At 28.8% G+C, this 25,532-nt stretch overlaps 1 protein-coding gene across 1 annotated transcript; it reads left to right on the top strand.

Moving 5' to 3' along the window:
• Positions 1-39: 39 nt before the first annotated feature.
• eIF2Balpha (eukaryotic translation initiation factor 2B subunit alpha) lies at positions 40-24,953 on the top strand. Its single transcript, XM_075375770.1, has 8 exons — positions 40-203; positions 5,702-5,803; positions 6,530-6,669; positions 11,671-11,787; positions 15,548-15,660; positions 23,679-23,823; positions 24,535-24,660; positions 24,765-24,953. The coding sequence occupies exons 1-8, from the start codon at positions 191-193 to the stop codon at positions 24,912-24,914; spliced, it is 906 nt and encodes a 301-aa protein (XP_075231885.1). The 5' UTR covers positions 40-190; the 3' UTR covers positions 24,915-24,953.
• Positions 24,954-25,532: the final 579 nt, after the last annotated feature.

Raw genomic sequence — 25,532 nt, 5'->3', positions numbered from 1 at the left:
TATAGTGCTTCGATCTATATCACAAAAAAATTAAGTGCAGAATAATTATTTTGATTATCGATATAAGAAATTTCGATGGATTTACGTCTCGATTTACTGAACTTAGGATACCCTGTTTGAAGTACTAGTTTGCCCGTGTTGGTTGCAATAGGTTATGTTTCTTGTTAATGTATTTATTAGTGCCTGAAAAATGAACAAAACAGGTATGTTAAATAGTTATTTACAACTAACAGGTATATTTTTTATGAATAGGGATTGTATTTTTCATAAATGTTTGCAGTAGTTGTATTGTAATATTAAATTTACTTATTTCAGCTTTACTTATTTGTGATTTGTTTACTGAAGTAATAATTTTACTAAATGTTTGTTTCTCAGCTAACAATATTTTTAAAGTTAATATTAGCTTTTATGTATTTAAATTAGTTTTACATAAAATAACAGTATATAAGTAATATTTATGAAGAAAAAACCTTCGTCAGTATAACTGAGTGAGCTATGAAACATAGCTACTTATGATTCAGGAATTATTCTCGTGAAGTTATTTTTGTATTAAATATAAACCATATACTATAAAATACGATGAAATAGTATCATTAATATGAAATTTATAGTCTGATGTAATATGTTGTCTGTTTGCTTTTATAAGGAACTGGTACCTAAAAATCAGGTTTTCTTACCTTGACCGCTTTATACTTAAAATTCGTTCTAACTTACAGTGACTGTAAACAGAATAAAAATATTAGTGACGTAAAACTCATTTCTGATTAGTACATGTGGATCATTGATATATTTTTAAAAAAAGTAAATAAATATATTGATGACTGGACAATATTGATCAAAATCAACAGAATTAAATATTAAGGCAGAATATTAATATTAATATTCATTAAGGCAGAAGAGTACTTTTGTAACCTTATTAGTAGTCATGTTGGACAGAAATTGTAATGTGTACATTACATTTCTGTCACAATTCTCAACAATGTTTTCTTGGAAATCTTGTCTGGAAATTCTAGAGAAAGATTGCTAATTGTAAAACAACAATTTTCTCTCAACATTTCCATTCACACGTTGAACAAGACCATCAGTCTGGACACTAGACCTGCTGATGAACATTTGAACACCCTTCCTTAAACTTGTGCCACCACTGCCTCACTTGTCCTTCACTCACTGAAGGAAAACTTTTCCTTCACTCACTTTTCCCATATTTTCACACAATTAACATGAATCTCAGCAGCATTGTGTCCTCTTGCATTTAGAAATCTAATCATTGGACAAACTTCACAACTGGCAGGATTTATTATTACCACACACATTCTCACTAAGGCAAACAACAATGAATTGATAGCAATGTGGGGTTACATGCCCAACAAACCACTAAAGCTATTATGCATGCATGAACCAATTAGTGTTGCCAGTCACTATTTATAACTCATCAGCTCTTTTGAACCACATCTCTTATGTACACTAATATGATATAGTGCTTTATCAGGTAATCTATTAGCATTGCTAATAGATTGTAAAACTCATAACAGTGGAAATGTATTACCTGATACAGTATTTTAAAATTGATGATGGATCTATATTTTCAACTTTAATCCATTTGAAGTGTTCTAAAAAAAAATAAGCTGGTTGCTTGACCAGTTCAAAAAAAATTGAAACTTACCTACCTGTTTCTTACATGTTTCAAGACCTTCAGACTAATTTTTTTAAATTTTTTATTTAAGCAGTTTATCTGTGGCAGCCATTTTTGTTACAGTGCGGTACACCTATTGTGATTGTAAGATTTTACAAAAAAAATCATAAATAAAAAACTATTGGTTCTGGACGGATGAAACAAAAAGCTTATCATATTTTTCCAAGGTAGAAGATTTGGTCCAGTGGTTTACTTACCTATCTCTCTTTCTGTGAGAAAATTACCAATAAATTTGAACGTAGAAAACTTTGAAATTTCACTTTTGGTAATTTTTTTCAAGAGGCAGGAATGGTATACACAGTTTGAATTATTTTTTTTTATACATAGGTATATGTTAGTAGCTTTACCATAAATAATAGTAATGGTGATATACTTACCCCTAAATTTTTATGAATTTTTGGAAACTAATTTTTTTTTTTAAATTCAAATAACTCTGATGGGGCTGGTTTGCACAACTTACAGTGTTTTTATAGATGTTTATGACAAATAAAAAAGTTATAACCTCTCAAAAATCATGAAAAATGTGTTAAAATCGATACCATTTTGACTCACTAAATAAGTATTCCAAGGGGGTTTCTTGTCTTCTTTGCAATTTACAGTTTTTATATATTTTCTGTATTTAGCCTGTATTTTGTTGAAGTTGATGTTTTCAATATTTATAAAACTTTTTTTTTAAAAATTAATAATGAGGTGGATAATGGGTGGTAATTTAATGATAACTTAACCAATACCAGTAACGTAATACAATTTTGATTCAAAAATGCTTGTTCAACTTACCCAAACTGAGATTTCAATGAGTAGCCTACATCTTTTTTTCCAGAATTCATTTTTATTTTTATATTGGTTTATTTTCGTAAACACTATCGAAGAAAAAATAAATTGTAGCAAAATTTTAATTACTCTTCAGTGAAATAACCTGTTTTTGTAGAAATTAAAGTTTATTATTTTTCTGATACTTTATTTATTTTACGTTTTAATGCCCTTGGCCTTTGATCCATGCTTAATTTTTTCAATTTTGATGGAGATGATATACCCAAAATGCTATAAGCAGCATCCAACTTGTTCAATATTGTGATGTGGGGCAGTGTATTATTGCTCTTGGTCTTCGCATTCATATAGTTCTGTGTTATGTTGAGAAAAAATATTTTTGAAACAGTTAACACAAAGAGTCTTTCCAGGAATTAAATTAAAATTTGGAAAAATGTGTTCTTACAGGGGGAGACTACCCAAAAAAATTTCTGTTTCTTTAAAACTGGAAATAGGAAGTTATACTCGGTCAATTTATTTAGCCTACAGTGAAGAGTACTTTTCTAAGTTTTCAGATAATTACATTCCTGCAATCCCTAAAATAGGGATTGGGGTAATAAAACAGTTCCCAATAAGAATAAATTTATCTCATTTGTTACAAAAGATAAAAACTTAGAAAAAAACACAAAAATAATGAGAAAATAAGTGTTTAGTGTCTTGTGTGTATACAAAAAAAAATACATCTTGTAGAATTTTTGTTACAAATTTTTACAAAAATTATATAAAACAAATTATATATACAAGAGGATTATTTTTTCTTTTTTTTTATTAGTTCTCAAAGGATCACAACAGAACTGTTCATACAGGTGACTGAATTTTGACAAAAACCTTTTTCATGATATTTAGAATCACTAGTGACATCTGAATTAACATGTAAAAAATAAGTTGTTTGTTTTCATCACTAAATTTGCAAATTTTAATGAGTTCTTTTGGCACTGTACCATACACTGTTTTATGACACTCTTAATTCACATAAATTCCTATGGAACATTGTTCTTCCATTGTTTTATATAAAATTACTTGAAAATAATGTAAAAATTTAACCGATTTTAAAATTTGCAAGTAAAACTTATTTACTTAATAAACACTTCCAAACACAGGATGAAATTTGAGACACTTGGTAAAGATGTGAACAGGTCACTGACTAATGTCAGATTGCCCAGTCTGTAACTGCAAAGCTAAATGATACAACAAGCATAAATGAACATGTTTCAACCTGAATTATCCTGACTACTGGAAATTGCTTAAAGCGCTTCTTATAACATAGACACTGCAGTTGAATGGTTCAAACAAGTCTCTTTCAACTACAGTAATAAATATAAAAATATTAAAGTGCCAAGAAGACAAGAAACCCCCCTTGGAGCACTGATTTAGTGAGTCAAGATGGTATTGCTTTTAACAGCTTTTTCTTGATTTTTGAGAGGTTATAACTTTTTTATTAGTACAATACAAAGAAACATTTTTATTTCTCATAAACATCTATAAAAACACTGTAAGTTGTGCAAATTTGAGATTTATCACCAGTCCCATCAGAGTTATTTGAAGCGAAAATTTGAATTTAAAAATAAATTAGTTTTAAAAAATTAATAAAAACTTAGGGGTGAGTATATAATCATTACTCCTATTTATAGTAGAACTACTAACATATACCTACAAATAAAAAAAATAATTCAAACTGTGTATGCCATCCCTGCCTCTTGAAAAAAATTACCAAAAGTGAAATTTCACAGTTTTCTACATTCAAATTTCTCACAGAAAGAAGAGATATAGGTAAATAAACCACTGGACCAATCTTCTACCTTGAGAAAATATGATTAGATTTTTGTTTCATCCTTCCAGGACCAATAGTTTTTTATTTACGATTTTTTCCGTAAACCCTTACAATCACAAAGTAGGTGTGTGCACCGTAAAAAAAAATGGCTGCCACAGGTAAACTGCTTAAATAAAATAGTTTTAAGGTCCTGAGACATACAGGAAACAAGTGGGTAAGTTTTGATTTTTTTTTGAATTGGTCAAGCAGCCACCCTTGGGTCACTTAAAATGGATTGATCCTTATATATAAAATGGGAAAGTTTATTAAGGTTCCTGTTTTGATATGTTCATAACTGATTTTTGTTAATTATTATTAATCACAATGCTGGACAATATTTTTAATAATAAAAAATATACATATTTATTTATTTTTTTTGAAATTGTCTAGTATATTACAATTAATAATTGCCAACATAAACACCACCATAAACATGCTAAATAAATGAGTTATTAAAACAATTAAAATATTCAAAGCAATATTTTTGAATTCTCCTGCATGGGTTCAATTCGTGGAATATTTTAAATGATAAAATTATTGGTAATTTTTGCTATTATTATTATTACTGGAAATTTTTTTATCAGTTACATAATTTTCCAAGCAAAGTAAACTGTTGTAACTCAACCTTTTTTTCCATTTTGTCTCTTTTTGTGTTTGTGATACATAGTCAAACACTTTTATGGTGGTCACACTTTTTATGAAATTGTGCTGTAAGTTTCCTTGCTTCAATAACTGAAATTATTTTTTATATAAAATGGCAGCTAGTGGGTTGTTGGAAAAACCATTGGCAACTAATCCTTGATCATTGAAACACTATCTGATTGATGGCTGCTTTTATATATACCACTTTATAATTATTAACTTTGTTATATATTTATTGTACATATTATACTTAAAAATATAAAAGTATAAAAAAATATTTTAAAGATTCAATCAGAAAAACAATGGCAGTTATATATTTATTGTTCATATTATAACTTAAAAATGTTTTAAGTATTAAAAAAAATATTTTAAAGATGCAATCAAAAAAACAATGGCAATAATTGAAGTAAATCCTTGACTGTCTTCATCGGTGATGTCCAGTATTCTTGAAAACAGAGTTTATGGTATTGTTTATAAAGTAAGATGACATTTGCTCTCTATAAACCTCTCATAATCAATATTTGTTATAATCCAATATTTGTTTTGTTCTTTATTTTAATTTTCAAGTCTTAATTCATTTTCACCACAGAGTTATAAAATGCAGTTTGAAAATTCACTTAAAATTTCAGTTAAATTCATTAAAAAAATGATCCAAAATCTACTGTTTACAGAAATGTGGGTTGATATTTTTTATAAACTATTTGGGAATGGTAAAATTTTTCCTATTTATAAATTGTGTTTTGTTTCAGATGTTGAATCATATTTTTGTGGTATAATGAGGAAAGAAAGCGAAGTATCTGCTGGAATCGCTACTATTAGGACATTACTAAAATTTTTAGAACATGATAAATGTAAGTCAATCATTATGAATAGTATATAAATATTTATCTTAATTTCATTTTTCTTATTACCTAGAAAACCAGAGTATCTTAAAAGAGAAATTATAATCTTCTATTATTAATATTTTTTTCAATTTTTAGATGAGAATAATATCCTTTTACGAAAAATATTGTATCTTTCTCTTGAACACATTACTTAAAAAGTGATATTGGTAAATTATACTTTTTCTAATTTTTGTTGCTTCCCCTTAATTGCTTCTTTTTTTTATATGTACCCGTAATTGCCAGATTTGGGCATCTTCAGATTTTTATCTGTTGCAAAATATGAAGACATGGCTTACATGAAATTATGAAGTTATTGCCGTAATATTTGTGTTTGAATACTTGAAACTTTTCTGATGAGGATGGGATCGTAAAACTTGAGCATCATTTGGGCTAAGTATAGTAAATAGACTTGAAAGAAGATTATGCTTAGAAACAAAAAAGAGCCTTTTTTTGTTTTTGCACTTGTTTATCAAATATCCTTCATATTTGTTCTTTGTTTATTTAATAATGTTTATAAATAATAATTTGTTATATGAGATCTGATGTTAATGTCGTATGCCCAGTGTCGTATAGTTTCATGAATATTTAAGGATATTTTAAAGTAAGGTTAACTAATGTAAAATAAACTGTAAAATTTAATAACCTTTAATAAGGTAAAAAAAAAAAAATCGTTATTTTTATTTTTTGTTATAGCTGAAACAGTTCAAGAACTGGATGCAAATCTAAAGAATGCTGTTGATGTTATGAGAAATACTGATTTTCCAGTAACTGCTGTAGCATCTGGTAGCGAATTGTTCTTGAGATTTATAACATTAGCTGCGCTTGATAATAAGGTAATTTTATTTGTACATATTATAAGAATACTTTTATTATAAGAGTAATGATTTACATCAGTTAATGGTGTAATGATCTTTCTTTACTGAACACCCGTTTTTGTTTACACTATTTTCATAGTCTGCCATTATTTATAGAATTCTCATCACCCATTTGTCAGAAAGCATTTTGCTTTTTTATTATTTTTGTGTGGGAGTTTTGTAATACTCTTCTTCCTTATTGTGGATGGCTCTGATCCATATGTTAATGTTAGCAAGTCTTCTCTGTTTCTAAATTCATCTTACCATAAACTAGGGCCACTCAGAAAGTTCTCGGTCTGACACAGATGACATAAGTATGACTAAATGATTATAATAGTTAAGTGTGATCCTTCAGATTGCGTACTGCAGAGTTTCAGACATATGCATTTAGATGCTTGTTTGATCAGTTAAAGCAAACAAGTTTTGACATTTTATGAAAAATTAATATTGAAATTCAAGCTGTTGTAACAACTTTGTTTTAAAAGATTTTGTGCCAACAGACATACAAAAAAAGTTAGATTCCACATTAAAGGATTCTTCCCCTTCATTTTCTATTGTAGAATAATGGGCTGCTGAATTTAATTGTGGTTGTACATCCATTTATGCTCAAAACCCGATATGACTGATGAAATAGTCACAAAAATCCACAATGCCATATTAAATGATCACCTACTGAAGATGCGCAGGCTTGCTGAAATCGCAAACATCTTGATAGATCATTTACATTATATTTTTCACAATGTTTTGAGTATGAGAAAAATTTCTGTTCGTTGGATTTTATGTTTGCAGTTGACCAAAAATGAATTTGTCTGAACACTTCTCAAGAGTGTTTAGACTTACTTATCCCAATGAGTTTCTTTGACATTTTATAATAGTAGATGAGCCATGGATTTACCATTACATGCCAGAGACTAAACAGCAGTTTAAGCAGTGGGTGGAAACAGGTAAAAGTGACAGAGAAAATGTTAACGGTTTATTTTCAGAAGAATTCTGAAATAGAATTCTAGAAGTCATAGAATTATTATAGTGCAGAGCTTACAGATTATCTGGAAAAAGGCAGACCATCATCAGTACATGCAAGGAGTATTATGTTTAACTGCTGAACTGATTGAAGGGTACTAGTCAGGCCAAATGCCCAAAAAAAACATGCTCTTTCACCATGGTAATGCATTTTCACTCGCATCTTGGGTTATTTCTGCAAAATTCCATAATCTATGCTTCAATTTGGTTCCACATGTGCCATATTCGTCAGACTTTGCACTCGGTAATTACTTCCTCTTTCTAAACTTGAAGAAATGATCTGGATGAAGTTTCATATCAGATAATAAGATCAAAGCATAGAAAACCATTTTTTTGCTGAGATGGACAAATCACATTATACTGAAGATATTAAAAACTTGGAAAATCATTGTTCTAAATGTATCAAATTGCAAAGTGATCACATAGAAAAATAAAAAAAATATTTCTGAAAATACTTTGTGTTTTCTTTGTTGGGCCGAGAACTTTCTGAACAGCCCTCATGAAAACTTTTCTTGAATTCATTGCTGTACCAATTCCTATACTCATTTTCTTTCGCTCTTCAAGTATTTAGTTAAGATATTTTTAATTAGAGTTTTATAAATTAATTATAAATTCAAGTATTAAGAAACTATAATACTTACAGAATTTGTTGTATACTATTTAGTACTGTATCTTCTAAAATCTAATGTAAAGTCATACCTCCTTTAACATTACCTCTGATAATGAAGCCTCAAAAAATTCATAATTTATAATCATTTTTGGTTATTTTTTTAAATTATATTTTGTGAAAATATTTCTAAAGGATAAACAAAAATAAAATATTGTAGATCAATGAATTTTTTTTTCATACAAATACATTATTTATCAGTTAAAAATATAAAATGTATGAATGTAACTAAGCATATTAAAACTTATATATATTTGGAAACACAAATTAATTATTAATGTCACTAAAGAGGTAACTCAGTCTTACACGTATAACACAGCACAACAGACTGACTAACATAGAGAAAGGTTGCATTCGGTTATAGTAAAACTTCCTGTAACGAACAGTACATGACGTATCGGCAGTTGAGGAAAGGCTCGGTGAGTAATAATAAAGGATTTTCCCTACAGTTTCACTCAGCAGTCAACATTCTTCAGATAGCACTAATGTGAATATATATTCCCAAGTGAGTGAATGTTGTATTAACAGCATGCCTCATCAAGGTTTTTAATAAAATTTAGTCATTGTTAACGTTTCGTAAATGCGTAGCATATTGTATGTTTCACTGCAGTTCATTGAGATAAATGACATCAATTATCTGATATTATTGTAAAATTATAATTTTATTTTATTTGTTAAAACATCCAAATTGAGAAAAGGAAAGTAATCTCTTTAGAAATGAAATAAAAAATTGTAGAATGTGTTGAAAGAGGTGAAAAACAATCCAGTGTGACACATTCCTTGGGTTAGCTCAATCAACTAAAACAACCATACCTTACCTAACAGAAAAATAAAACAGTCTGCACCAATTGTACAGATATTATAGCAGCAAAATTAACTCGCTTGAGGAATCCAATTTTAGAAAACTGGAAAAAATATTTTGATATGTCACAAGAGCCATATGCTTGTAACTCAAATGGTGATTTAAGAAAGCATTATCTGTATTTAATCATTTAAAATCTAAAGAAACAGAAGGCAATACAGAAAGTTTTATAGCTTCCTGTGGATGGTTTGAAGAATTAAACATACCAGCTGAAATTCATAGTGTAAAATTATCAGGAAAAGAGCTGTAAGTGCAGACATTAAAGCTATGAATAGATATCCAGGAAAACTAAGGAGATAATTGAATAAGAAAACTTTTCTCCAAATCTAGTGTTCGATGTTAATGAAAGTAGTTTGTTCTGAAAATGATTATAATCGAAGAACTTTATTTTTGTTGAAGAAAAACCATCATCAGATTTCAAAGCAACCAAAGATGGCTTAACATTACTTTTTAGATCAATTCTAACAGGGGATTTAAATTAAAGTTGTTACTAGTTTACCTCTCAAAAAAATCCAAGAGCATTAAAAGGTAACCCAATTATATGATTTTACTGTAATAAGGAAAGCTAATAAAAAATGTGGATATCTAAGGAATTATTTACTGATCGGTTTGTCAACCATTTCTGACTAGTAGTGAAATGGTATTGCAAAGACAATAATTTTGAAGAAAGATCTCTTTTTTTGTTGGATAATACTTCTGGTCATCCAACTAATTTTCATAGTTAATCTTTGTAAACACATGTATTCCTGTCAAAATTGTTTTTCTTCCACCAAACACAACTTCGATTCAGCTGATGAATCAAGGAGTAACAGCAGCAACATTTAAAGCGCATTATTTGCATCATTCATTAAGAAATTTAATTGAATTGGAAGGTAAAGAGAGCATGTTGGTTAATACTTTTTGTAAAATTACACCGTTAAAAATACAATTGAAAACATACATAGTTCTTGGAAATGTTTAAATGAAGTTTGGCACAAATTATGGGCACAAGCTGTGCTAGATGACGAATATAAAATTCAGGAGATTAAAACTGATGTTATTTAGTTGTCTATTCTAATAAGATTTGTAGATGTTAGTGAAAAAGATTAAAATTTTAAAAGATTAACAATTTATTAAATGCAGAAGATGAGGAGTTTTCAGTTGAAGATTTAGAAAATTTTGTGAATAACAAAGTCAAAAATATAAAAAAATGATGATTTTTGTTCAGTAAATGAAGTTCTTCATGAAAAAAACATTAACAACAAAAAATTAGTTATATAGATAACAACATTAAATTTTTTTTTTTTGTGAAAATGATTCAGATTTGAGAATAAGTGTTATTGTGAAAAGATCAGTATTAAATGCAGTATGTCCATACAATCAATTATTGAAAAGAGAAAAGGAGCATAAAAAATCAACTTCAGATTCATATTGACAAAAAGTTGTGATTATACAATTGTAATAACTGCTTATTTTACAATAAATAACATTTCTTTTTGAATATGTTTGTTATTATTATGTAATCCATATTGTAGATCTTTTTAATGCACTTACAAAAATAAGTTAATTTTTGTTATCGATTAAAATAAATATTTTAATATATTAAAGTTTTATTGAATAAAAATTACTTCCTTTAATGATTGCATATATATATATATATATATATATATATATATATATTTTTTTTTTTTTTTTTATTTTTTATTTTTTTTTTTATTAAGGAACTTATCCCAACCCCAATATTTTTACCTCTGATAACAAAGTTTAATTTAACAATGTAATTTCGTGGAACGTATTCTCTTCATTAAACTCAGTATGACTGTATAAGTATTGAGAAATATTTAAAATGGGCTCCTCGTGTAATATCACTCATGTGCCTTTGCAAGTGGTTTTGTCTCAAATTTTTTAAATCATGTCCTAATCAGTGATGGTAGCCAGTAGTGTACCCAAACTTGCATCTAGTATAGAGTAGGAGGAAGTTATGGAACAAAACTTAAGACTGGTAGTGTTTAATTTTGTCCCTATACAGAGAACTAGATATTAGATCAGGTTATCATAATGGCTTGGCCGTTGTTTCACCGATCGTATTTCAAGTAGATATGGTGCATTTTTGAGTAGAGGTAATAATGGTATGGTGTTAGTGAAAAATATTTTGTGAAAAGTAAATTAATTCTCTTGATATCTTCTCATAATTTGGTTCTTGTATTGTAAAGAAGTTATAAATTTCCAAAAAAAAAAGTTAATAATTTCAATAAGCAAACTTTACAGATAAATGAATAAAAATAAAATAATATAATTTTAAATATGAAACTTTTTTTTTTAATTTTATAGAAATTCTGTTTACAGTGTTTTTTATTTACACATTAGTCTGGCTAAAATTTCTAAAAGTCCTTCTGGTATTTATGTCATTATCAACTTTATCATTGTTATTCTCATTGTGATTTTTTTTCAGCCTTTTGCAGATTGTAAGAAAATTATGCTGCATCGTGGTGAAATTTTTTTAAAAAAATTAATGGAAGCTAGAGGAAAAGTTGCTAAACTTGCTTCAACTTTTATTTTTGATGGTGCCGTAAGTATGATAATTTTATAATTAATCTGTAGAAATTTTACTAGTTTTTAGCTTGGTATATACTTGTGTGCAGCTGTAATTTATTCTTGACGTCTGATACAATGAGTCAAGTATACTCCAGTAAAACTTTAACCGGCCGATAAAAATAATAAATACGTATTAATTTTTATAATATGAGATAAAACTAACCAGTCAGTTGATGTTTGGAAACAAGAGAATAGAAATCTAGATTTAAATTTTCTTTCATTTTTTTTCATTTAACATTTTATCTATATGACAATAAATACAAGTACATTTTTTAGCATTTAATGCTAGAGTAATAGAGTACTACAAATTAACAGAATAGAAAATAATTGGAGTTGTAGTAGTAGTAGTAGTAGTAGTAGTAATAGAGTACTATAACAGCACTGACAGCAGTAATGCAGACTATCTATTTAAATGTAATTTTAAATGTTGTGATATAAGTAAATAAATAAATATTTGATTGTGTACCTTATTACATGGTAATACATTATACAGATCTTGTCAGGAATGATTAGGTATGCTACTACAAAGATAATAGAAAGAAAGCTCCTACATTTGCTTAGATAGATAAAGAAAAACCACGGTCAGAACAGCATCCCATTAAATTCATAATTATAAAATAAAATAAAAAATTAGTCTTAAGTCCACAGTAATTTAATAATTTTGAAGTAATAATAAATTAAAAATAGTAAATAAAAAATGTGTAAAAATTATTTCTACATACATATTAGACAGGAATGCAGAAGGTTTTTTTTTTAAGTTCAACAGAGTACTATTGTTCCTGTAAAACAGAAATGTTTAATTGTATTTTAAATTATTAGAGGAAAGATTTTTCAAATCTTTCCGGTAATATTGATATGTCAATATCGATACTCTTCTCTTCTGTTTATTATGAATGTTTATGTATCACACTTATTAAAAAATGCTAACAGAAATAAATAGACCTTTTTTCATAAGCCAAAGTATTACATAGAATTAAATAAAAACTCTTATGTTTTCTGGTACAGTAGAGGTGGTTATAAATATCACTATGCCCTTATGAATATTCATAAATATTCTAGGTGCTCATAAATAAACATGTTATAAAATAAAAGTAGTGTGTTATAATAAACTTTGTTGTTACAAGGCATTTTTTAACACCCTGTTCATAAAAAGTAGCTTGCTGAAATTTCAGCCAGTTCAATACAGCTGATTTTAATTCATCATTTTCCTTAAACTTTTGAGAACTAAATCACTTTTTTGAGTGAATGAAGACGCAGTAGTCACTAGGTACAAAGTCCAGGATGCAAGGGGAGTTATCATAAAGTTCCCATCAGTAGTGTTCATGAATCTCTTCTTGGTATTGCAGACAGCAGTGTGTATTATCATGAATGTGAACATTCCTGATGACAGCATCCCATGCTTCTCGTACCGATTGCACATCTTAGTTTTGAAAATGCTTAACTGTACATCTCCACTTGTTTCGGGCTCCATTAAATCCACTGGAAGAGTACTTTTTTGTTTCAGAAAACAGTTGCAATGATCTTTCAAGTTTGCTTGGATTTTTTTTGGAATCTTAGATTCAAATGAACCATCTCATGGATTATTGTTTGGACTTGAAATTGATATATGAAATTCTGTTTTCATTACTAGTTATGATATGAAAAAAAAGTCTCTCCCCTTCCTCTCTTTCTCCTCCATTCTCTCATAGTGTACCAGAGGCTATTCTTTGATTTTTGTGCATGTCAGCCAACATTTTCATACACATCTTGCACACAATTCACGATACCATTATATTGCATTAATAGTTCTATACACTGTACTCTGCAAAATGCGTGAAAATGCTCCTTATAAGAACACTAATTGGAAAGAGTGTTTTTCAAACTTTTATACTTGTGTGTTAAATAAGGTGTTTTTTTTAAGCCCCTACCCTTTCACTCTTCTGTTTATTATGAATGTTTGTGTATCGCATTCATTAAACTCAAGACACCGTCGCCTTACTTTTCCTCACCTATTACTGCAGGTCTGTAAATTTCACACAATTCACAATAAAACTTTTAGTGTTGAAAATTTAAATCACTCCTTGGATTTTACAACTCCCAGGATTGTTTATTGTCGCAGTCATCATTAATACTGCGAATGTAATGAAAACAACAATAGACTGCTAATAAGAGGTCTGATAGCTACCTAGTGAAGCAGTTGAAACTGTTGCACTTGTGCAAGATTATTTAAATTATGATTAGATTATTATTGTTATTACCATTTTTATTAGCAGATGGCTCCTACTTTTACAACATGTCTTGTACATAAGTTTCTGATATTATTTCAGTTGTGATCGGTCGTTTTCATTTATTTCTTGTGCTAGGATTGAATTTATGTAAAATAATTATTGCTACGATAAACCGATATAAATTTTAGATACAGATCACTTGTCAAAGTTTAGAAAGCTTTATTGATGCACAGGCTGGAGTTGGATTGTTGTACTGGCACTCAGCTTCTTTCTGTGTATGATGTCCTGCCACAATACACTATCCCTTCCATTGTGCCATTAGCACTACCAACACTACTTCAAGAACCCATGTACAACTATTATCCACCTATGTTTTCTGTTTGTAATTTTTGACGAGTAATAATTTAATTATTTACTTCCATCAGAGTTTTTTCTGGTATACATATATTCAGTGTTTTATTGTTATTACTGCTATATTATAATATACAATTTGAGCTGCTAATAAATCCCAACAATAAAAAATGAAACTATCTGATCTGTTTAATTTAAGTGATTTATAAGAATCGATTTGTCAAACATGGTTTGGCCATTGACATTTTATCCATTTTATGCCCTTAAAGCAAAAAAGTATCATTTTTGTTGTACTATTCAAATTGAAATAGATTTCATTTGTTTGTTTTGAAGATCATATTGAATCCTAGTATTGTGAATTATTTGATCTGGTAATGTTTATTTAGGATATGTATTAAATTTGGTTAGTGCGTGTGCATATGCAAAATTGATTATTGCATTCTCTTGCCTTTATTTAATATGCATGGTATATTTTAATTAATATTTTTACACTTGTTTGTTTTTATAAGGTTTATTTTGTTCTCTAGTGGCTTTACTTAATAGTTATGTTATTGATAAAATAAGTGTGTAAAAGTTATAAATTTAATCTAAAATTGATTTTGTTACTTTGTTAGTAATATGCTGATATTTGGTATTCCTAGCCTATTATTATATTTTTGCTCAAGTAAGCATTGTTTGTAATATGGATTTTTTCTTACATCTCCAAAACTTAACAAAAATTTAGAGAAATTAAGTGTATTATACCCTTGAATCCAACTTAAAGTAGTTTCACGTATATACAGGGATAAGGCTTAAATCATGCAATCCAAAATATATAACCATTAGTTACTTGAGTTCTTCATGTTAACATTATACAAATAAAAATATTTACATAACGTTAAAGTTATTACAAATTTTAATGACTTAGTTAAATCATATGGAAATTGTCCTTTGAAAGAATAATTTCTGTATAGTTTGAAAGCAATCATTCATAATTTTTTTCTTTATATTTATATTATTTTGAAGTATTTATCTTCAGGTGTGAATTTTTCCACTTCTCAGTATATGCCAGTACTCTGAACCTTAATGCTGGATTTCATTTCAATCTGTAATGTTTTTTCCTACGGTAATATTTAACGTTAAATTAAAATATATAATATTTTTATTATTTCTATAACAATTTATTTTTTGTTACAGAAAATCCTAATACATTCAAAATCAAAAGTTGTTTTTGAAACTATGAAAGAAGCTGTTCTTTCAAATAAAAGGTTTCAAGTGTTTGTTACAAAGTCATCTCCGGATAGTAGCGGGTAAGTGAATTTTATTGCTATAATGAATTTTTGAATTATTATACATTTCTTTCTCCAGGGCCACTGTAACCTCTGATTGATAATAACTCTCTCTGACAGATAGTAATTGGTCAGTATTTGCTGAGGATCAATCAGTTCTATCATACATACCGTTTGATCAGCAATTGCATTAATCATTGTGCATTTATAAAAAAGGGAAGATCTATTACAATCATTGTATATTAATCCTCTCCCTCTAATACCTATGTTTTGTATTAAAGCTGATGCCCTTTGAGCTTTGAGCTTAAACTGCCCTTAATGATAGTAGTATGTAAATATTGCCCATTCTTATAATAAAAGGAAAATTGTAATTTATTCGTATGGATAAATGGATTTTTCGTATTACAAGGATGTGTGTGTGAACAATACTTTATTTTAAGTGAAATTAATATGATACGGTACTGTAATGTTATGCGAGTTAATGAAAACATTCACAGAATAGGGAAATCTCAGTTGTATTGTTCACACTACTTTTTTCAAGGCCATCTTTGTTCATTATTGTAAGAACAACTAATCTTATAGTCATTTATCGTTTATAATGCATGTGAAGTTAAACATTCAGTGTTTTAAAAATGTTATTAATCAGATTTGTTTAATTTTGGTAATCGGTACATTTGGTTTTTGCTACATATTGTGTAATTTTTTATGGTGATTCAGTTTAATTTTTTAGAAAGAATGTTACACCAAAAAAAAAGAACTAAAATCATAACTTTCTATGAACTATTTTGATATATTGATGTCAAATTGCAGTTCAGTGTAAGGTGAGTTTAAAAGCTGCCAATTCCATTATCTGCCTGATAATGGCAGATAATGGAATCTCTAAACAGTTAAAAGTCTCTGAAAAGAGACTGTCAAAAGAAAAAGAAAATTGTGGCAGTAAAAAGAAGATTACTTGAAAAGATGTTATCTTGGTGGTTACATATTAAATGTTAATCTTAAAAAACCTAGTCATTATCTTGAATAGGAAATGACTGTTGAATTTCATGATTCAGCTGTTTGATGAAGGTTATTTGAACTGAACAGTCGGAAAACATGATGTCTATTTAAATTACTGACAAAAAATATGAAAAAAGAGATTACAACAGCAAGAAACATGTAAATTAGACTTTTGAAGATCAGTAGAAAGAAATTTTCTCTCTGATGAAACACATTCACTGTGGGAAACATCCAAACTTTGTTGAATGGAGAATTATTTTTCAGACACTGAAACCTGTGAAACATCAGGTAAAAAAAAATGTTTTGGGGATGTTTTTCTGTTGAAGGATCTCATTCTTTGTTTTATCATAGGAATGATGAATACAGAAAAACATACAGTGAATATGAAATACAAAGCTCTGCCTCTTTGGAAAGCAATAGTCGGGTGTTCCAATAATACCTTGTGCCTTGTCATTCTTCAAAACCGACAAAATAGTTCCGTGAGTGAAAATAATACAACCAACAAACTCATCTGATCTCAATCCTATTGAAAGTTTATCGATCATCTGCAACAGGGAAATGAGGAAAAACAACAAAGATGAAAGTGATAAACAATACAACACATGTACGGTTTTAGGATGAAAATTTAAAGAAAAATGTGTAAAAATAATTCAGTCGGTGTCAAAAAATGTGAAAGAGGTGATAAAATATAGAGATGCTGATATTTTATACTATCAGAGTTGTAAAGTGTAAGTATACTGTATAAATAAAATATACTACAATCTTTTTTTTTTTTAATTTAAAAGTGTTTCCAGCAATTTGTAAATTATGTTTATTTAATAATATTTATATCACAGTAATTATGAATGTAGAAAGAATGAAGTTAACATGTCGAGATTAAAATATTAGCAAAGAACAGAAAGGAATGGGGTCAACTGAGTGACAAAAAAAAAATCTGGTTATTGTAAATATTACTTGCAGAGTATTCTATTACTTCCAAAATCTTTACAGATATAATTATATTGCAAATGGAAACTTAATGCTGGCACTCAATAATAGTTAAACATGTTTTATGATGGGTCATCTTGAAAAGAATGTTATAGTTCAAATTTGGTGCCAACATTAACAGTTAAAGTTGCAATTTTCAATAATATTGGCGGTGGAATAATGTTCCAGATGAGATACTACCTCAAAGTTGGAATAAGATATGCGTAAAATTTATCATCCTTTAGTCATGAAAACAAATTATTAAGTTTCTAATGTATGTAAGTGTTATTTATTATCCAAGACTAGTAGTATTCGATGAAAATAAAAAATCATAATGGGTTTTTTATATTCAAACAGGCTTATGTTGACACATTGCATTAAACCTTAAAATATTTACTGAAACTGAATTTAAATGACAAGATAAATCACACAAAGTACCGTAAAAAATTTACAATTTCAGAAGGTTTCACAGAGAAACGAAATGTGTATGTCAATATCATTGACATGTGCTTCCACATCAATCATGGTGGATAAGTAATATTTTGCTTGGCACAATCCGGCATGTCTGGAGTATCTACCATACTCTCCTGCCTCGGCACAGGATGATATTTTTACTTGTTCTCTTGATTGAAGTCAAACGTTCACTTTTTTAAATAATTGTAAGGATCACATAACTACACATAAATCTTCAGAAGTTTAGTTTGTATTGTTCTTTTCAATAGTATTGGAAATTAGAAAAAATAATCAGAAGTGTGATACATGTATATATATATTTTTTTTTTTGATAATTTTGTGAATATTTTATTATTTTTTTTTTACTTTTGAGGCCACATTGGACCACTTCCTCTTATCATCCATATGTCATCCATGTTTCAGTTCCTCTTGAATTTCTATATTAGTCTTTTTATTGGCCTTTTGATTTTCCCAGTATTTATTCATTCTATCGAATCATTGCTTCCCGATCTTGTCTGTGATCTCCACTTTGTTATGCCTTTGTAATTTTTTAACATTGAATCTATTGTTTGAAGTGCGTAGTTAATTTTCATTTTATCATACACATCCTCAACTCTCAAGCCAATTTCTTGAAGATCTCTTTGGATTTCTCAAACACATTTTCCACAGGATTTTTTGTTAATATTCCTTGTGACCAGTTGTTTTAGAATTCGGTTCTCAGGCATTCTTAATACATGGAAAAAAGGAAGTACTTTGTTTTTTCATTGTACTGAGAATTGGGTCAACTTGTTTGTAGATTGTTTCATTTGTGGCAGTTCGCCAGACTCCATCATTTTGATAACTTTTATTTAAACAAGTTCTGATAATTTGCCCTTTTTTTAAGTAATTGGTCTGTTTTACTTTCATTCTTAATCTTAAAGGTAGTCTCACAAGCATAAAGCACTACCGGAAGAACTACTGTGTTATAATGATGAATTTTGGATTTTATTGAGATACATTTTTTTTTTGTATGTTTACCAAGTTAGACTGTGCTCTTTTAATTTTAGTTATTTTGTTTTGCCGTGTTTGTTTTTCCTTCAATCTGCAGTGAGAGGAAATCCATGGCCATTATTTCTATCTTTTAATAAGAAATTTTCGGCCAATCCTTTGGGAAATTTTTTCTAGGCTGGTGATTTGTTTTTTAACCTCTTCCATAATTAGTGCTAGTAAGGCCAAATCATCAGTAAATCCTAATATATTAGTTTTTATAGAATTTTTACCTGTTCCTATTATTGTTTTAATGGGATTTTCCCTTTGCGAAATTTTAATTTTGTAGTCCAGTGTAATATTGAATAGCAGTGGGGAAAGTCCATTGGCTTGTCTCAATCCAGTCTTTATCGGGAAGGGTCCAGTCATCTCCCCTCTAAATTTAACCTTGGACTGTGTGTTTGTTAATGTGAATTCTATCATTTTAACCAATTTTAGGTGAAGTCCATAATTTCATAGGATCTCTAGCAAAGATGGTCTATGAATACAATCATATTCCTTTTTAGTCGATGAAGATTATAAATAACTGCTTGTTGTTTATTAATAAACAACTTTTGTAAAAAAATTTGGTAAATTTTACCCCCACCCCTAAAAATGGTTTTAATTTTAAAGAGTTATAGAAGGCAATACAAGAAGTGATTTTCATTGCATTTTTTAAAAATATCTTTGTAAACAACTAAAAAAAAACATCTTTTGTGTAAAGAATTTTTTTCTAAATTGCACCCCAACTCCAAAAAATAATAATCATTTTGAAACATTGTAGAAGACCCACAGTACAGTGGGTCTTTTTTGTTGCAGTTTTTTCTGTTAGCACCTCGTTGGATGTTGGATCTACAGATTTGTTTCCCATAAAAAATTGGGATCTTAACTCAGCCACCCACCCTCCCTTATTCACCCCACATCCTCCTTAATGGCCAGACTACTGCTGTAGTCGTCTACTTTGTTGTGACATCACAGGTGAGCGGTACAATTAAATAAATGAATAATATTTAAAGTTGCTGCTAGTACCGCCACTTGCTAAACCCACGCAAATGAAATATGGTATGCACACATGTTTTACTTAGAATCATTGAATTAAATAAATAAAAAATATTTTATTTAAATAAAATTATCAATATTTTAAATTAAGTTGTGTGTATAAGCTGTGCATCTGAAAAAAAGCTGCATGATGGGAAAGTACTACAACTGTGTTGTCAGCTCTTTACATCAGGCTTCAGCAGCTCTATTTTAAATTTATGAAATATTCCATTTTTTAATCTTTTTACAAGGTAAAGATCCTAATTAACACACAGCTCTCTATAGGCAAAGTCCCTAGAGGTGATTTGGATTCACCTATGGATCTCTCCTGAGATCTGACCTTTTTTATTTCTGCTGTTAGCTTTCTCTTTTTAATTTTTTCACTTTTTTCAGTACTTACTTTCAAGTTATTTATTTCACAACATTCTTCCAAAGACTTTAATTTCATGTGTAATTCAATCAACTTCTGAGACAGTAGGATTAAATCATCAGCACAAATTAGGATCATAATCCTTATCGCATAGTCAATACCAACAGGACTACAACCCACATTCCATAAAATATTCTTCCTTATTTTATATAAATATTAAAAAAACATAGGTGAAAGAGAGTGTCTTCCTGCAAAACACCCTGTGAGATGGAAAATTCCATAAAACTTTAGTTTTGTAATCAAATATACTGATTTTATTGATAGTATTCCAGTTATATAGAGCAGGTGAATCAAACTCATTTCTGTCACAGGTCATTTTGTGTGATGTCAGATGTCTATCTCTTGTAAGATGTCAGATGTTTCTGTCAGATATCTATCTCTGGGTACATTTCACCTAAGTATGAATATATTTTTGAAATTTTTACTTCTTTTCATTTGTTTCTAGACATTTGATTCATGTATGAAGTTAATGCAATGAAAAACAGGACAAAACATCTTTTTTAAAATGATTTTTAAACAATATTAATTTTTGTACAAAACTTGCTGTAGCGTTGTACATATTCATTATTAACTTATTTTTGGCTTGCAGTGTACTATTAAAATTATTGAGCTGGCTTATGATACCAGTTAAAAATTCCAGATCCATAATCCACAAAGGATTTTATATAACCAATACATCTTTATTTTTCATTTCAAGGAAAACTGTTTTCCTCCAAAAGCATATAGAATCTCCTTAAAACTTTGTGGCATGATAACCATCAAACTCATCGAATCGAAAATCATCGAATTCAGATTCTACAAATTTTAAGAAAATAAATTAATTTCTGATGATTAAGTGCTCTTGTGATAATAAAGTTGATTGTTTTTATTACAGTTTTCAATACATCATCCATTTTTAATATTTTTAAACACAGTGGAAAGCCACGGTTTTAGTTTATCTTGGTACATAACTTGTAATTTTCTTATCAATTTTGACAAATCCTTGATTTCCACCTGTCTTTGATTTAGCACCATCCGTTATTATAGACACAAATCTGTCAAGTGGAAGCTTACACTTTTCTAAAAATCTTCACACAGCATCAAAAATATCATTGCCAGTCATAGATCTAAGAATAGGTATAATTCCCAACAATTCTGCAGTGATCCTCGTGTTATTATTGCAACCATGAAAAGTACAGCAACTTTAGCAATATCTCGTATATCTTGTAGTTGTGAGCTGTTGTTTTCTGCCATTTCAATAATTCTTTCTACCACTGTATTTCTAGATAATGAAATATCAAGAGATGATTGTGCTTTTTCTGGACAGTTTATTTAGACTGCTTTTATCATGCATTCTTTGATTAATGAACCATCCATGAATGATTTTGAATGTTTTGCTAACATTGTTTATTTCATAACTTTCTCTTATTATACTGATTCATTAGTTTTCATAATTTTTTTAAATACTTGTTGCCGATTGTAAAGTGATTTCTTCATTGTTTTTAATTTTTCTTCTCTTATTTTTCCTTTAAAACATGAATATTGTTCCTTGTGATTAGTCTTACGATGATGCTTAATATTATGTAATTTTAATTCACTTCCATATAAAAATAGTTAGCTTTGACTTTTCATGGAAATTTCTTCTCTCAACATCATTTTTTTTTTTGACTTGTGTTGAAAGGGACATTTTCTATTAAAATTCTATGGTTGAAATTAAAAGTATAAAATTTAAAAACCATTGCTTACATACTTGTTAAAATACAACACAACAGATCACGACAGAAAACTAGTATTAGTGAAATATCTTTTCGATAAAATTATTAGAAAGACTGCATTTGCAACCTACTCAACAGTACATCATAGCAGCATCAAGACTTGCAAAGAGAAAGCATGACTCATTGTAGAGTAATACAATGGTAATATAGAAAACCACTACAGTGGCTACTTGCTATTTCTCCTGTAAAGTATTGTTTACTTTAGCATTTCATTTCTGGGCAATGCAGGCCACAAAAATTTTATAGCAGATCACCTTTTTGACACCCATGATATATAGATTTGAAACATTGATTCACCTTCCACTAATGCTTGACAAGAGAATAGCTTCTCCCCAAGATATGGAAACAACAGACTGGTTTATTGAGTTGAATATTTTGTGAAAATTCATTGAACACAAATACTTTTCCTTTTAAGTTTCATTAACTGGGTAACACCCAAAAGGGTGAAATGGTTGCAAGTATAGCCCTTACTTTTCTGAAATTCTTTTTGGATTCCACAAGCAAATTACAAATCTCAAATTGCCAAATGATTACATAAATTTTTTGTGATTATTTTGGTCAACTCATTCAACAGGCTATTAGAATCTGTGCTTTATTTATATTTTTTTTTTTTTCAGATAAATTGTGGTTTCATTTATCAGGCCTTCTCAACAGCCAGAATGTCGGTTGTGGTCTGTGAGTAATCCTCATGAGAACTTGAAACGACCATTACATGGTGAAAAGATTGGAGTATGGTGTGCTAGATTGTGTTAGCAGATGTAATATAATCATTCAGTTTTTTCTAAACACAGTCACCCAGAATGTTGTTGCAATGAAATCATTTATCCTTTCGTTGTTATAAATGAGAAAGAAATTGCTGGAGCATACTTCCAACAAGATTGAATAATAGTGTTCATCGATGTTTTGTTAAATTATCTGTGTAAAGTTTTCAGGGAGACTCATTTCAAGAAACATTCGCCCTCAGATCCTCATATCTTGTACCTACAAATTTTAATTCATGGGGAGCAATGAAAGAATCTGTTTACAAGAACAATCCTCATACCTTGCAGAAATGAACAAATAAATTTGTTAAGACTGTCACTTCTTTGGTGCTTCAGCATGTATTTTGAAACATATTGAAATGCATTCAGGTATGCCTAGCAGCAAATTTTGGTGGTCATATTGAGTACCTCCTATATATAAAAATTCTTCGTAGCAACTATTATTTCTGTTGATATGTTTGTTTTTTTTTTAAAGTAATAAATTAAATTTGTTAACATCAGATTGAGTTTCCATTTGGGATACCCAGTAGTATTCAGTTCTTTTTCTTTTATAGTAAATTTAATTTTATTAAATTATATTTTAACTTTATAAAATACTAGTAGTGTATGATTTTTATTTATTTCTTTTATTGATAGCGAAGAGATGGCAAAAGCATTACAAAAGTACAACATACAGTGTACAGTTATTTTGGATTCAGCTGTCGGTTATGTGATGGAACAAGTTGATATGGTAATGGTCGGTGCCGAAGGTGTTGTAGAAAGCGGTGGAATAATTAATAAGGTATTTATTAATAAGGTGTTTAATTTAAATTTAGTAAATTTTCTTGAAATTTATAAACTTATCAAATTTTATGAAAACAATGTATTGAACTGACAAACACAAGATTAAATATACTATTTAACAACATTTTAGAGTAGTTTTCTAAGCGCTTTAAGAAAAATACCATTACAAATAAAGCCATCTGCAATACCTCCAAGGAAGGAACTGCATCATAGTTCTTGTTGAACAGAGATTATTGATAAGATATTACCTATCCCAGTCTTTCTTGCGGCTGTGACGCTTGTAAAGCTCTTCAGATAAGGAAACATTAGTAGGAGTTGTTTTCTGTGCAATCACTTATTTTTTTTAGTTAGGTCCTCCAGTGAAGAGAATGAATGTGTCGCTTTTAAATCTGTACATTTGCGTTTCAATGGGCTGTGTACGCCAATGTACAATACATAACATGATGGCGAGAGGAATCTCCTCGGTAAGTGTCTGGTGTAAGATGTTATGGCGCTGTTAGTTTAAGAGCTACAGACTAAACATCTGTCAGAACATTGGAATGTTTTTAGTGTGGTACTTAATGACTAATATTTAAATTAAGCAGGAAACAATATTTATAATCATAAATATTGTTGATATTTATGAATATATTAAACAATATTTATGATTATAATTTGACTACATTCTTAGAAAGATTTTTCTTATTCATGTCATGTACTTATTGTGTAGGTGGGAAGCTTTACTATGGCAGTGTGCGCAAAAGAAATGAAAAAACCATTCTACGTTTTAACAGAAAGCTTTAAATTTTCTAGAATTTATCCATTAAATCAAAGGGATTTGCCAAATGAATTTAAGGTATGTATTTCTCTACATTTGTTAACTGTAATACTATGTTGTGGGTGGTTGTAGGGAATTTTTCAGTGAATTAAATTTAACTTCATTTTATTTTATTTTTTCAGTATACGGCATCCATGTTAAATAAAGATCTTAGTAAGCAGCATCCCCTTGTTGATTACACTCCACCTTCATTTATAACATTATTATTTACTGATCTTGGTATATTGACTCCTTCTGCTGTGAGTGATGAACTTATTAAATTGTATTTATAGTTGTTATTTATTTTTTTAATTAAAATGAATTAAAAATCATCAATGGTTTTTATTTACCTTATTAATAAACCTAATTTAACATTCTTTCTTGCAGTTCACATATCTTCCCCGTTACCAGAAATGGCTGTCCTTGATCAAAATTCTAAAAAATGTTTTGTACAAAAGCTATTTTGAATTTGAATTTTTATAAATAGTTAAATTTTTCATTCTGATCAGAATGAACCTTGAATTGTAACTACTTTATATAAGATCATGTGAGGAATGGGTAATATGCTACTCCATGGATAAAAAGGAACTGCTCCAGTATTACCAGATGAATCAAAGGCTATTGTGATAAAATCTTTAATCACAGCTGTATCACAAAATTTACAATTAATTATAAAATAAGAAATAGATATGATTAAAATCCATATTAATAACAGTTCAGAAGCCACTTTTAAAAATTATTTTGAGCATATATTTATGTTGCAGTTAAATCGTGTTCATTTTTTTAAAATTATTATTATTTTAAAATTCATTGACGGAGTAAATTGTTTCCATAAAAATATTTTTTTATTGTATTTTAAATAAATAGGTCAGAAGACTTTACATCAAACAATTTAACAATTTATTAAATAT

Source organism: Lycorma delicatula, chromosome 9, assembly GCF_047948215.1.
Source record: "Lycorma delicatula isolate Av1 chromosome 9, ASM4794821v1, whole genome shotgun sequence".
Classification (NCBI taxonomy): Eukaryota; Metazoa; Arthropoda; class Insecta; order Hemiptera; family Fulgoridae; genus Lycorma; species Lycorma delicatula.
The sequence above is the reverse complement of the archived record's forward strand: the minus strand, read 5'-3'. Positions and strand labels throughout refer to the sequence as shown.

Bases quoted from the DNA above. Each gene is read 5' to 3' on its own strand.
- eIF2Balpha (XM_075375770.1), top strand. The intron at 5,804-6,529 runs GTAAGTCAATCA...TTTTTGTTATAG, and splicing joins ATTTTTAGAACATGATAAAT to CTGAAACAGTTCAAGAACTG. The intron at 11,788-15,547 runs GTAAGTATGATA...TTTTTGTTACAG, and splicing joins CTTTTATTTTTGATGGTGCC to AAAATCCTAATACATTCAAA.